Source organism: Xenopus laevis, chromosome 1S (assembly GCF_017654675.1).
Source record: "Xenopus laevis strain J_2021 chromosome 1S, Xenopus_laevis_v10.1, whole genome shotgun sequence".
Lineage (NCBI taxonomy): Eukaryota > Metazoa > Chordata > Amphibia > Anura > Pipidae > Xenopus > Xenopus laevis.
Genome location: NC_054372.1, coordinates 170,907,775 through 170,922,114, shown reverse-complemented (window position 1 = coordinate 170,922,114; position 14,340 = coordinate 170,907,775). Strand labels below are relative to the sequence as shown.

The 14,340-nt window shown below is 39.5% G+C and overlaps 1 protein-coding gene and 1 pseudogene across 1 annotated transcript in view; one reads left to right on the top strand and one right to left on the bottom strand.

The window, feature by feature from the left end:
* Positions 1–6,606, top strand: part of LOC108705320 — a 38,295-nt pseudogene extending 31,689 nt beyond the window's left edge.
* A 494-nt stretch (positions 6,607–7,100) lies between these two features.
* The window catches only part of map1b.S (microtubule associated protein 1B S homeolog), a 46,904-nt gene continuing 39,664 nt past the window's right edge, over positions 7,101–14,340 (bottom strand). Inside the window, exons 6-7 of the mRNA XM_018244412.2 lie at positions 13,126–13,364; positions 7,101–12,121 (exon numbers count right to left, since the gene is read on the bottom strand). Of these exons, the coding sequence (XP_018099901.1) occupies positions 11,966–12,121; positions 13,126–13,364 (395 nt within the window). The 3' untranslated portion in view covers positions 7,101–11,965. The remainder of the gene's footprint in view (positions 12,122–13,125; positions 13,365–14,340) is intronic.

The following is a 14,340-nucleotide window of genomic DNA, read 5'->3' as shown; positions in this document are numbered from 1 at the left end:
CAGCGGGACGGGTAGGCCAGGGGGGAGGAAGGAGGGCAACAAACGGGAGGGGGGGTGGGGGGGTTTGCGCCGACTAGGTTTCCTTCCCCTTTAAGGACTGGAGTCCAAAACTGCACTACATACTCCAGATGAGGCCTCACCAGGGACCTATAAAGAGGCATAATTATGTTTTCATCCCTTGAGTTAATGCCCTTTTTTATGCAAGACAGAACTTTATTTACTTTAGTAGCCACAGAATGACACTGCCCAGAATTAGACAATTTGTTACCTACAAAGACCCCTAGATCCTTCTCATTTAAGGAAACTCCCAACACACTGCCATTTAGTGTATAACTTGCATTTATATTATTTTTGCCAAAGTGCATAACCTGCATTTATCAACATTGAACCTCATTTTCCAGTTACAATTATTCTTTGCTTATCCTAAATTGTACAAAAGTATCTAAATGCACCTGCCACATATTCTGCCAAAAGCCAATTAAGTTTTAGAAACTTCCTAGGGCTCATTCATAAACACTGGGCAAATTTGCTCCTGGGCAGTAACCTATAGCAACCAATCAGTGATTAGCTTTTTTCAGTCAGCTGCAGGTTGAAAACTGAAAGCAATCTTCTGATTGGTTGCCATGAGTTACTGTCCAGGTTCAAATTTGCCCAGTGTTTATAAATGACCCCAGTATCTTTTTCTGGATGTTTAGTGTAGGAGATCAAAGAGAAAGTCAGGACATTTCAGTAACAAACCTGAGACTCGAAATAATGTAGGCGTTCCCAGTGCAACCCCCTAAGTACACGAGTGCTTTACACTCGACAATGATGCACTCACTAGTAACCCATAGCAACCAGTCTAGCTTTGCTAGGGTATGATATTTAAACCCAAACAGTATAGTAGAGGATTTGGGAAAATGACCTAAAGTGGGAGTTTTGGTGATCTCAAGGTAATTTTGTCAATTGGTGCTGCAATATTCCTAAGGGGCAGGGCACTGATGTGATTGGGGCAGGCCCAATCCACTAATGCTGTGAGTCACTGGCAGATTTCCACTGCTCTACCTGGCTGATTCCAGTCAATGCAATTCATTCTGACACACAGCACTCTTGAGTATACTTGCAGTACACTAATAAACCATTTCTATCTCAAAACTCATAAAAATAATAAAAGCTATTCATGCACTAAAGTTAAATGCATTTTTTTACATTAGTGACAGTTCCCCTTTATAGAGCAAGTACAGAATGGATGACTAGCATTCAGGTTTATACTGTTAAACATGCCTAATAGATATTTATGGCCAAATGATGTGTGTTTGCTGGGAGTTTCTAGTTCAGAGAGCCAAGTGGCTGAAAAGCAATGTTCTATTTGGGCAGAACCACCTTCCTACCTGTTTAGCTCATCTACACAAACATCCAAGACCTCTTTCAATGTGTCACAAAACACTGCATCTTGTGGCAGAAAAGTGAAAGTAATGTATTTTTAGCTTTTTCTGCTCGACCTTAGCCAACACTTTAGGTTAATGGCAATGGAAGGGAAGTACATTCGTTTTATAGATTTGTCTATAACATTTTTTGTGCTAAAGCGACTCCACTAATTGCATTACACAACTCTACAGATTCTGTCTGTATTCTGAATAACAGCATAAACCCATTTTTTGTGTTATGAATGTCCTGCTGTTTGGTTTAGCTTTAGTATGGAGGTGAGAACAAGTTTATCCCTAAAGAGATGTGATGGGAGTTAAATAGACTTGCTCAGAGCTTTACTCATCTGATAATCACCATTTTTCTTGCTCTGGGTCTGAGGTCTCTGTCATAATCAGTTATATTTTATCAACATCAAAGAATTATCCAATGTTAAAATGCAGGCATACAAGTGAACGTGAATTGGTAGAATTTACTGCTAATAATACATAATAACTGACATGAGTGTTTGTCTAATCTTTCTGTAAGATATCTTTTTATATTACACCAGCCATGTACATACACATGTATTGTAGGGTGTATATCTAGTGATGGGCGAATTTATTCGCCAGGCGTGAATTTGCAGCTAATTTGCCAGTTTCGCCGCCAGCAAATATATTAGACGCCAGCTGCTACTGGTAGAGGGGAAAACAATGAATTTAGTGCTCAATTGAGAAGCATTTGCATCTGAGATCTGTGCTTCATGTTTGAGTAAATGGCAGGGCAAAATGTGCAAAAAATATGATGTATTACATGTTTTTTTTTGCACTTTGTACCCTGTCCTGCACTTGGTATATTACCCCCAGAAAGTCTTCCATTTGCTCTACTATAACACAAATTCTGCTGAGATCTCTGTTGACAGTGTAAACAGCTTGAGTTAGTAAATAGCATGGGACCTAGCAGTGCAGGAAATAAAGAACCCCAGTCTATAGGTGGAAAACTACTTCCAGCTTCCCCTGACAGGCACTCATGCTTCCCAAAATGTTACTTATTTTATTAACATATATTTACAGAGCGCCAACATATTTTCCAAGTACCATGCCCTTTGAAAACAACAATTCAAGACTGTCTCTTGGAAATACTGGGAGGTATGAGTTGTAGTTCAGCAATAGTTCAAGGCTGCAGGTTGGATGCCCCTACTATCAGAGGCGTAACTACCGGGGGAGCAGGGGGTGCAAATGGGCCAGGGCCCGCACCCCCGCAGGGCCCCCCCGGAAGATCATGCGCGCTGCAGCCGGCTGGAGTCGGCTGCAGCGGCAGAGACAAAATTGTGCAGATGAGGGTGGGGGCGGGCCCTTCTGCACGGCCCGCACCAGGGCCCGCCCCCACCAAGTTACATTACTGCCTACTATTGGGACACAGTTTATGTAGTTTATATCTACAGACCTCTTTTTGGGGGCTTAAAGGAGAAGGAAAGGTTAAAATTAAGTAAGCTGTTTCAGAAGAGTCGATATAAGTAAACCCTCAAAGTAATGCTGCTCTGAGTCCTCTGTCAAAAGAAACACAGCATTTCTTTCATTCTATTGTGTACACATGGGCTTCTGTATCAGACTTCCTGCCTTCAGCTTAAACCTCCAGAGCAAGGCCTTGAGTATACTCAGTTTGCTCCTCTCCTTCTACCCTCCTCCCTTTTCCCTGTCCCTCCTCCCTCCCCTGCTGTAATCTGAGCCCAGAGCTATGAGTGAGCTGGAAGAGACAGGAAGTGATGTCACACCAAGCTAATATGACAGCTGCTATCCTAAATTAGGGTTGCCCGGTATTTTAAACACCTGCCAATCCCCATAAGCAATTTTTGTTTTTTTTTGTTATTTTGTTTTCTATTCCTTTGCTTCTGTGACTCACCTGCCCTCAGTCTGATCCTTTTTGCTGGCTTCTGGGCAATCGCGCACCATGGCTCCGCCCCCTTTGCCGTCACAACCCGCCGGTGGAAATTTTATTAAAAGGTGGCAAACCTATCCTAAACAGAGAGAGAGCGCTTCTAGAGCTGTTTACTCCGGTATGGTAAAGCATTCTACAGAATAAATATATATATTTCCTGTATTAAAATTTTTTTTTATATTTTTTTTATCTAGATTGACATTTTGAAAGAATCTTTAGACTTTGCAGTTGCTCAACATTTGGAGAAAAAGTCTGAAGTTTCAGAAAACGAGTCTGTGCAACCAGAGGATCCAGAGAATAGTCAGAATAGATTCCAGGTGAGATTGCTGCTAAAAGCAATTTGCTTTGATAAAAGACCATTTGGTCTGAAACGTTGCTGTAATGCCCTTGGTCCAATAAAGGCCGTTCTATCGAAAACTGTGGGTGCTGGACTAATTTCTTTGCTAAAAGCAGCTAACACACAACTAAGAAATTAGCAGGAAATGAACTGTAGCAGAAAGCTAACATACCATAATCCATGGTGTTATATGTCCATTTATCCTCACTGTGTTTGATTGTAAGCTGCTGTGACCAGGGCCTTCAGATCCTAGTATTATTCTGTTACCCTTTCTTGTTAAATCATTGTGAGACCCCTGTTGGTTTTACATTATTGTAAAGTGCTGCTTATCTTGCTGGAGATATATAAATACGTTATGATGATTGCTTTGGAGGACTCCTCTGAACAATGCCATGTTTCTGTTTTCTCTCACTTCTTGCCACCCCATATTATCAGGAGTGCAGGTTGCATCCAGTATCTTTTTTATCAACACTGGGAAAATATACACAAAATTTTGACCATCATCAATCAATCACGTTTGCTATCATTTGTCACCTAAAAATGGTTAAAAATTATATTCAGTGATTGGTTGCTGTAGTTTACTCGCCTGCTGAAAAACTAAAATAGTAAATTAATGTAAACTGCAAAACTGATGTTGACATCAATTAATTTTTGGGGTGGTTCTAAACTCCTGATGAAGATCAGTACTGATACTGTTATTGTTGCCATATCTGTGATACCCAGAGAACAGTTATCCCTGTTTGCAGTCTCAGAAGTCCATGCTTTTTATTCTTTCCATCTATTTAATCTAGAATGTATATTCTAGTAAAAAAGGCAGGCCACTTCTTAGAACAGTGATCCCCAACCAGTAGCTCGCGAGCAACATGTTGCTCACCAACACCTTGGGTGTTGCTCCCAGTAGCTTTAAAACAGGTGCTTGTTTTTGAATTCCAGGCTTGGAGGCAAGTTTTGGTTGCATAAAAACCAGGTGTACTGTCAACTACAGCCTTCTGTAGTCTGCCAGTCCACACAGGGGTCACCAAGTAGCCGATTACAGCCCTTATTGGGCACCCCAAGAAGTTTTTGCATGCTTGTGTTGCTCCCCAACTCTCTTTATTTTTTAATGTAGCTCACTGGTAAAAAAAGGTTGGGGACCCCTGTCTTAGAACCTTGATTTGCTGTATATCTCCATCTATATAGACGAGTGGGTGCTGTTTAATCTGCTCTAGAACCTGGTGCCTGTGTTTGCAATGAGTATAAAAATAGCTCAGAAATGCTTCTTAGGTTGTTTTTGTTTATGTGCCAGTTTTGGGCCTTCAGCTCAGCCTTAATCTGTATCCCCATGTTGACTCTCATACTCTCCAGGGTGTAAGATGATTTCTAGTCATCTGACTGTAAGAAATAGCATTCATTAAAGGGCCAGCAACATAAGGAAATGAGTCGCTAAAGTCGAAGTTCAGTTGAACACAATAGGCCAGTGATCCCCAACCAGTGGCTTATGTTATTCCCACAGGTTGGGGATCACTGGCCTATTGTATTCAACAGAACTTCAGCTTGAGCGACTCATTTCCTGATGTTGCAACATGTTAGTCACCAACCCCTCGGATGTTGCTCCCAGTGGTCTCAAAGCAGGAGCTTATTTTTGAATTCCTGGCTTGGAGGCAAGTTTTGGTTGTAGAAAAACCAAGTGCAATGAAAATACAGCCCCCTGTAGGCTGCCGGTCCACACAGGTGCTACCAAATGGCCAAGCACAGCACTTATTCTTCCCACCCAGGAACATTTTTCATGCGTGTGTTGCTCTCAAACATTTTTTTTACATTTGAATGTGGCTCATGGGTAGAAAGAAAGGCTGGGGATCCCTGCAATAGACCATAGAAAATATATTTTATTTAGGCTGCAGAAAGTAGATTTTGTTTAAGCTGCAGAAAGTAGAGCAGGCAGCAAATACTCTGACATTCAAAATAAGGTTCCTTATAAGAAAACATTTTATATACACAGGATGAAAATAACTGTGCCAATTCAGATGAGTGTTTTTTGTGTTCAATGTCATGTAAACTTGGGGACACATGAATGCTTCTTAAATGTTAGTCGTTCAAAATGCAAAAGAAATAAGCAATGCCCATGTGTGCACAATAGCATTTTTTGGCTTCTTACTAATGTAAAATATTTTATTTCTTTTATTTCTCCTTGTCTTTGCATTAGGAGCTGAGTGCAAAGCTGGAAACTCTGGGTAAAATTGCTACTGAAGTCTGCAGAACCTGACCACACAACTAGTCCAAGAGAGGCTTCCAGACTGTGAGAAGAGCGATATTGCAAGATATGAAGAGCAGCTCAAAGAATGGCAAGAGGAGCAAGTGCAGCTGAATGCCAGGGAAAACGAGATGAGAGAAAAGGCAAAAGAAGAACTTGAGGCCAGGCAAGCTGCTAGTTTTATTGTATGATACTGTACCAACACATTAGGGGATGCTGGTTTCTCCTTTAAAATGTAAAGGTAAAATCTCTAAAGACAACTTATGAAATGTCAAGGGCAGGCATATTCAGAGCATAACCTTTCCTGTGTTTGGCCTGGAGGTTCTCTATCTCTATTTCTCTGGCATTCTAATGCCCTTACCTGTAGTCAGTAAGGGGATTACTCATATGTTCTGCATCATCCTTTTAGCCTCTTGAGAAGCATTTATCTATATATGCAAACCACGACAGGCATGCATGCAAACTGAAAAGATGCAAACGATGGTGCAGCTGTGTGGGGCATGGGTTGTTTGGATTATGATAGGATCTGCAGCCATAAGCATTCCAGAAATATAGCAATGTAAATCCTGTCCATCTAGTGGCACTGTTATACTGATACTTGGTTGTCTATGGAGAATTCCTCAGTCAAAGAAAACAGTATGGTACCATCCCTTCATTAGTATTAGGGATGCACCTTATCCAGGATTCGGTTCGGGATTCGGCCAGGTTTCAGCAGGATTCAGATTCGGCCGAATCCTTGTGCCTAGCTGAACGAATCCGAATCCTAATTTGCATATGCAAATTAGGGTCAGAAGGGGAAATCACATGACTTCTTGCCTCAAAATAAAGGTAAAATATTTTTTTCCCACTTTTTCCTTTCCCTCCCCTAATTTGCATTTGCATATGCAAATTAGGATTTGGCTCGTATTCCGCTGAATCTTTCATGAAGGATTCGGGGAATTGATGGAATCCCAAATAGTGGATTCGGTGCATCCCTAATAAGTATAAATGCTAATATGCAGAGAAGTGTTCTGTTTGTAGAACAATTTATGCTTTGCCCCCATAATTTACTGTCTGTGTAAGGGAGAACATGTAAAAGACAAGACTGACTTACAAATGGAGTACATGTTCCCTTAATGTTTTGAACGAGGCAGTACCTTGCCTGCATGCACTATAATTTATTGTTTGATTTAAAGATATAAAGAAATGCACAATAATATCACAACAAGGAAATATTTCTACATTTGTTCCTCTTTTATTGTGGAATTGAGTTTGTTTCTTTTACATCAAATATCCTCAGTGGAAGTGGGGTATTGCACACAAATATCATAAAAGCACTACATATTTACTTCACTGGAAACTAATGGTCTACATTAGATATGAATTGATAGGATAGAGGTGATGCGAGATTATAAGACATAATACCATACACAGCTGCAGACTGACACTAACACCATTCAGAACAAGAGAGGAATGTGAGGAGCTTCCCGCCAGCCACCAGACTGGGTCTTTCCAACGAGTGGAAGGCAGACGGCTGCATGCATAAGTGTTAAAGCAATAGTTCTTAGCTGCTATTGGTTCCTTGAGTAACACAGCCCAGTCTCGAGGGAATGTTACTTGTTGCTCCTTAGCGTTTCCTGTGAGCCTGAAGCTATATTAGTGCAGAGAAGCTTTAGGAATTCCTTTTTCCTTCCTTTGTATTGTGATTTCCTTCTGTCCGAACACTTATCCAGATAGCAGAGACCCAAGACCGTGAAATAAATGTATAATAGAGTCCATGAAATGAGTTTTTCCATTTTTCCTTTTTGTATTTTATTAGGCTGGTAGGATTAGAAAAAAGATGGAAATCCGTGATTTATTTTCCTTCTCTAAGGCCTGATCCTTTTGCTTTCTCAGCAGATCCGGATGTGTGTAATATTTGGCATGTACCTAAGGCAGAGCCGATGGTATTTCAAATAGAAAAAAAAACAGCCTTTCAAATATTAAGATGTGAAAAAGGCCATGTTCGTTTGGCCTACAATTTTATTTCTTTTCAATGTCTATTTCTTATAAATGAAGACCTATTCAATACATATGTCCAACTTATGGCCCTCCAGTTACTGATAACCTTCAAGTCCCATTATCATCTGCCAGCTTTGTGGTGCTGGGAACTGTAATTCAGCATTCTTGGTTGTTTCTATAATTACTGAGCTCAGCACAGCTACACTACAGAAGATTATTTGAATAAATCAATCTGGGATGTCAAATCCAAGCTCCTCCAGCCATACTATGAGCTAAGCAATTTAGCTTCTCTAGGATGGTTTGGCATTGGAGATGACAATGTTTTGAGACCAGTGAGTTTGAGTTCTTGGACCACCCTCTACCTACTGCACTGGACCTCTGGGATTTTGTGTATTTTGAATACACAGTATGAAGCTGCTTAATCCTGATGTTATATAATACACCAAAACAATATAGCGCCTACTGTAATATGAGGATATTGGAGATCCTTTGAAATCCATGACCTATAGAAAAGGGACTACGGCTTCATCCTTCTTTATGACCAGGAAACATTAAAGTGATTTCTTATATCCTTTTATTTTACAATAGGGAATACATTATCTCTTATGTAGGGACAGCTGTTAATGGTCTACAACTTGTCTCACACTTGCAGTAGCTTGTGAAGTTGTTGGGATCTGGAGAGGGACAAGTTGGCCATATGTAGAGACCTCTTACAGACTGTATCAGTCATTCCATATCCATGATTAGATCACATGAAGCTATTGTGATATTTCATGTAAAAAATGTATCATTAACACCAGAGCCCACTTTTCCTTCATCCATAAAGAATTCCCTCTGTGCTGATAAATTCCCCTTTAAGTGGCACAGTTCTACATCTTTATCTGGAAATAATGCCCAACCAGCTACAAATACCATCAGTATTCCTAGAAATTCAGAAATATATGGGAGTGGAAGAATCATTCCACCGGGAGTGTTCTAGTATTTGATCTAACAATGTTTTCTATGTTTACTCTTGCACCAAGTCTGGAGAGAGTTGGCACATTTTGTAAAAGCAAAGTCGTGTTGCCATTTAGACCACAACAAGTGAAATACTTTCCTAATCATGCTCACTCCTCATTAATATGGTAATATTACCCTGCCTACCAGTTCTAGTATACCATAGCCCCCAATCAGAAAGTAACATTTACTGGCCTGCTATTTGGAATCTAATATCTGACTGGTTGCTATGGATTATTAGACTGGAGCACCTGTTATTACATTAGTCTTCATGGCATTGTTTTATCAATCAGAGCTAAGGCAATCACTTCTCGTTTCCCAATGTAATGTCCAAGTCATCCTTTATATAGTACTTTACATAGCAAAGGTCTAATACAGGGGTGGGAACCCCATAGACCTCCAAAAAGATGATGACTTAAAGCTTTCAGCACCCCAATAGCCCGAGGCTTGTAGTTTACCAATATTTGAGGAGGCATTGGTTGCCTTTGTCAGGTCCAATCCATGGTCGAGTTAAGGAAGCTAGATGTGATAACACTTAAAATATTCCTCCTTTATTATATTGTTTGAAAGGGCAAAACTCAAACAATATTCAAAAAAATATTAATAAGTAGAGATTCTTTTGCATCATGTTCCTATAAATAAAATGCAAGGGTTTACTTTACTGTGAGCAATAAATATTCCCTTTATGTAAAACATGCCATCCAGTTTGCCTTGTAAGGTAGTCAAGATTGCAGCTGCTATATGTGTAGTAGAACACATATTCAGAGAAGGAGAGTTATAGGCACACAATAAAATATTCCCTTTACAGTCTATTCAAGGGAAGACAAAACTATTTCTGTAGTGATTTAATTCAGTAATGTATTTTGTTCATAAAACGCAATTGGTAGTGTGCAGGGGACAAGATAAAAGCGCTCTGGATATAGCAGCAGCGTGATTATATACCCATGATAGTAGGAATATGAGTATATGAGTCTACAAATAGATGCCACATATACAAATACAATAAAAACAAAAGTTTAAATGAAATACAGAATAAGAACAAACATAAAATATCAGCTTAACTTGGCAGGGCACATGTATAAATAAGGTATGCGTTATGCATGCTTTTTTTATAAGCCATGCCCACAATGCATGTGATATATTCCAGTTTTGGACTGGCACAGACATAACAAGGCACAGAATCCCTTTTCTGCAGCCCAAAATGGGGATCAGATTTAATAAAAATTATGCCAAATAGCCTTAGCAATTAAACACTGCCACATGGGCAGCAAAGTGCTGCTACTGGGTATAGCCATGTGGCAGTTGACTCAAAATAACGCTTGCAACTTTACATAAATACCAAAGCAATAAATATCATTGCTTATACACAAAATGGTTCATGTGGATCACATGTATTATTAAAAAGTGCCATCATTCACTGCATTAAATGGACCAGACAAGTCCAAAGAAATACCTAACTTCGCTGACATTCAGTGCAAAAAAATTGTATTTAAAGTAGTGTAAACTCCAGAAATAAATATAATGCATTAATTAAGAAAGATCACAAATAATAGGCTGCGTTCTAAATCCCATGCGCTTTATAATGGCAGTATATTTACTGCTATATGTACCCAGAAAGCTTTATTCCTCTGATTCTACATCAATTCTGTATTGCCCTGCAGTCTATTCTGGTACCATGCAATGTTTATGTATCAGTGGCTTAATTATATGTTTAAGGGCCCAATCTATCTATCTGGATCACCACCAGGCCCACCAGAAAGCACTCTTGCTCTGTCTCTGTGTTATGGGCCTGGTTGGGCCCCAGGAAAAAGTGCAACCATAGATTCACTGAATTCATTTAACGTGAAATCATTCTGGCCAGTGTTCTACCTGGTATTTACTCCCCTACAAGCTCTTAAAAAACACAAGCACTCACTTTCATATTCCTTATCGCAATGTGATGTCCAGCAAGAGACATTCATCAACAATCACAGAGTGGCTGAAACATAGCAATTTAAAAAAAGAAGGTATTTGCTTGAAACCCAAAAACTTACAGAAAAGTACCTACATTGATTAAAAAAAGAACTGTACATTTGTTCCTACATCTTGTAAAACCAACAAATAACGCATTAAGAGGAAGATTAATATATGATCAATAAAAATCATTGCCCCTCAGTAAAGTCTTGGCACAACCTCCATCAGCTCTCAAACCTGCTGTTTCCCCATCAGATAAACCCGTCCAATCTCCCATGCATGCACACATGTTTTGTACACTTGCCGTCAAACATTAAAAATAAGTGCATCGAGTATCTTTATACATTCAAGTCACTTTCTAAGGCAAATTGTTCAACGCATGTACTTCCGAATGCTTTGGTTTTTTTGCACTGCAAAATCGAGGGTGCCGAACGAAAGCTTTGAGTGTTTTTTAGAACTGGCTGAATGAGTAAAGTAACAAGACCGTTTGCATCTGGATTTGTCTTCAGGGATTGGTTGTTTACAGCTGCATTCCTAACATTAGCATTACAGTTTATGGTCATTCTAAAAGTGTGATTCTCCATCAAGCCAGGGTTGGTGTGTTTTATAGATTGCAGGATGCACAGTCAACCTGGAACAGTTACAATAGATCTTTACAACATATTTGGTAACAAAAGGCTTTTTGGACAAAGGCTGTCATGCATGAGAAACCAAAACGCTGCCATGATTTCACCCATTAAACTGCAGGATAGACAACTCTTATGGGTATCAAAAGAGAAATGACATTTAACTTGTACTAGTATTGACACCAAGTCCAGTGTTTAAGCCTTCTTTTCTCTTCTTTTTCCTCATTTACTTTCTGTCCTGAAGGAAGTTTTTATTTTGGGCTTAAAGAAAATATACTGTTCAAGAGCAGTTTTACAGACCTGTATTTTATACCTGGATAAGTGACCTTGCAGTGATTTGAACCCTGTGTAGGAAGCATTGCAGTTTGCCATTGAGATGAGTGGTGATATTACAGTCATCCGTGTCAGCATGGACAGCACTGGGCATAAATATAGTTCTGCAGATTAATAAGACATTTGTAATCTCTAGGTGAGGTTTGTGGAAATCAGTTGTGTAATGCGATGAAGAGTCTAGTGGCCTATTCACAGTTCAATCTTACATGCGGGGAAAGATTCATCTTGCATAACAACCGTACTGCTGCTTGCCAAAACCATAATGTTGAGGTCTTGCTGTTTTTCATGAGTCTCCTGATACCATTCCCTCATCACTTCGGAATCATGAGTAGGGATTAAAGTGACCTAAATCAAGAAAGAAAGGTTCCATGATTATAAAGTTAAATATGGTCTATAGCAATGGGCTTTAACTTGATACAGATATTGAACCAAAATGCTTAACCCCCAACAGCTGAAGAGTCAAAGGAATATCTCTTTAGTTAAGGATAAAAAGACATGTGATGGCATTCTTAAGTTGAGTAAGTGAACATTTGGGAAGATATGTTTGGTCACAAGAAGTCAACCCGTAGGACAAGGTGCTTTATTGCAACTAGCTTTCAATTCTTTCATGTCATCTGTAAAATATCCAGAAAGCAATATGGTCATGCCTGGATATATTATTGGAGCAGATAAATTAGTCTTGTATGGAGGTGCAAGCCTATACCCAATTTGACTCTACCTAGTTACATATATGGTCTTATGGTATACATTGCAAAATCGTAAAGTTCAGTATCACTAAGCTGTGTTACTCCTTCTGCAGTCAAAGTGGGGGGACCCAAACTGCCTCGCAAGAGACAGGGATTTCTACCAAAGTGAAGCATGTGGATGCATCATGGTCATAGCCTTGCTGGCACCTGGGCCCCTATTTTTCTATTTGGCAACCAAGTTTATGAATGATGGTGTTTCTAGTATAGGTAAATCTAAAAACAACTGGACTTGCTGAGTAATCAAAGAAGACGTTTCACTACTCATCCGAGCAGTTTCTTCAGTTCAACTGACTGGTGTGGGAAATGCTCGGCATATAAACTCTTCCACTAATCCAATCACAATGTCACATTGTAATGTGCCATTGTGATTGGATTAGTGGAAGAGTTTATCTGCCGAGAATTTCCCATGTGCCATTGTGATTGGATTAGTGGAAGAGTTTATATGCCGAGAACTTCCCACACCAGTCAGTTGAACTGAAGAAGCTGCTCGGATGAGTAGTGAAACGTCTTCATTGATTACTCAGCAAGTCCAGTTGTTTTTAGATTTACCTATACTAGATATACCATGACCTGGATGAATGAAAATCTTCATAGTCATCTTACCTGCATATTGTTTCCCCACTGGGCTTTGCCTTCGAGTAGAGAATCCAGGACAGCCCGGCTCGGTTCTCCAGCTGCAGGATCGTTGCCGCTTACCACATAATATGAAGATCGAACTCTTTTGAAAAACTCCACATCTATGTTTTTGTTGTTGCTGTGATTTGGTACATACACCAGATCCAGATATACAGGTGGTCCTGGGGGCACAGCCGCCGACTTAGACGTTTTGCTGGTGCTACTTCCTGAGAATAAAATCAACAGGAAGAAGATTACTTTAGCCTGAGTACTGCACACATTTCTGAAATAGCATCAGATTCATGTAACAAATTGCTACGGCCTGTTTTGAAATATCTCTAGAAACATGGTAGTGAAAGGCCCACTCAATATGTCCTACAGTATATCAAGTATTCATGATTTGAAGCAATGCCTCCTCTTTCCTCTGTCCAAATATACTGCTTAATCTGCCCCTTAATACTATATTTATTTTTTCTTCCATTGTGAAAGATCTAATTATTTGTATAAATGGGATGTCCTTAGGATACATGATCTCGTGATGACACCCCTGTATCTACAACCCTGTGGACAAATATTTTATACATTTCTTTCTGTTCCAGTGATATCTCTAGCTGTATAGCGTTTCAGACTGTTGGACCATGCTATCTTGCCTTCAAATAGCAACCACTCTTTTTTTTCCCTCCAAAGGCTCAAATTTTGCACAATACAGGGGATCTAAGGCATGGTTATCTAGGAGGTGTTGTGTTCTGGAGCGATTGTATATTTACTGTTTTCAGTTATTGGTAACAAACAAAATTTAAAAAAAGCAATGTCATGGTTCTGAATTGTTCTACTAAAGTTTCTTGGAGTTACCATGGCTTCATATCAATAGCTTAATTAGAAATTACAAGGTCCCAACGCGGCTTCCTTGAGAGTCTAAATTAATTTGATTAAATTGCTGCAAACTTCATTTTGCTCTAATTAACCGTTACAAAAGTACTTTTTACTAAATTAGCCAGCCAGGTGTAAAATGCCACGTTTAAAGGAGAAGGAAAGGTTAAAATTAAGTAAGCTTTATCAGAAAGGTCTATATAAATACACCAGTAAACCCTCAAAGTAATGCTGCTCTGAGTCCTCTGTCAAAAGAAACATTGCATTTCTTTCCTTCTATTGTGTACACATGGGCTTCTGTATCAGACTTCCTGTTTTCAGCTTAAACCTCCA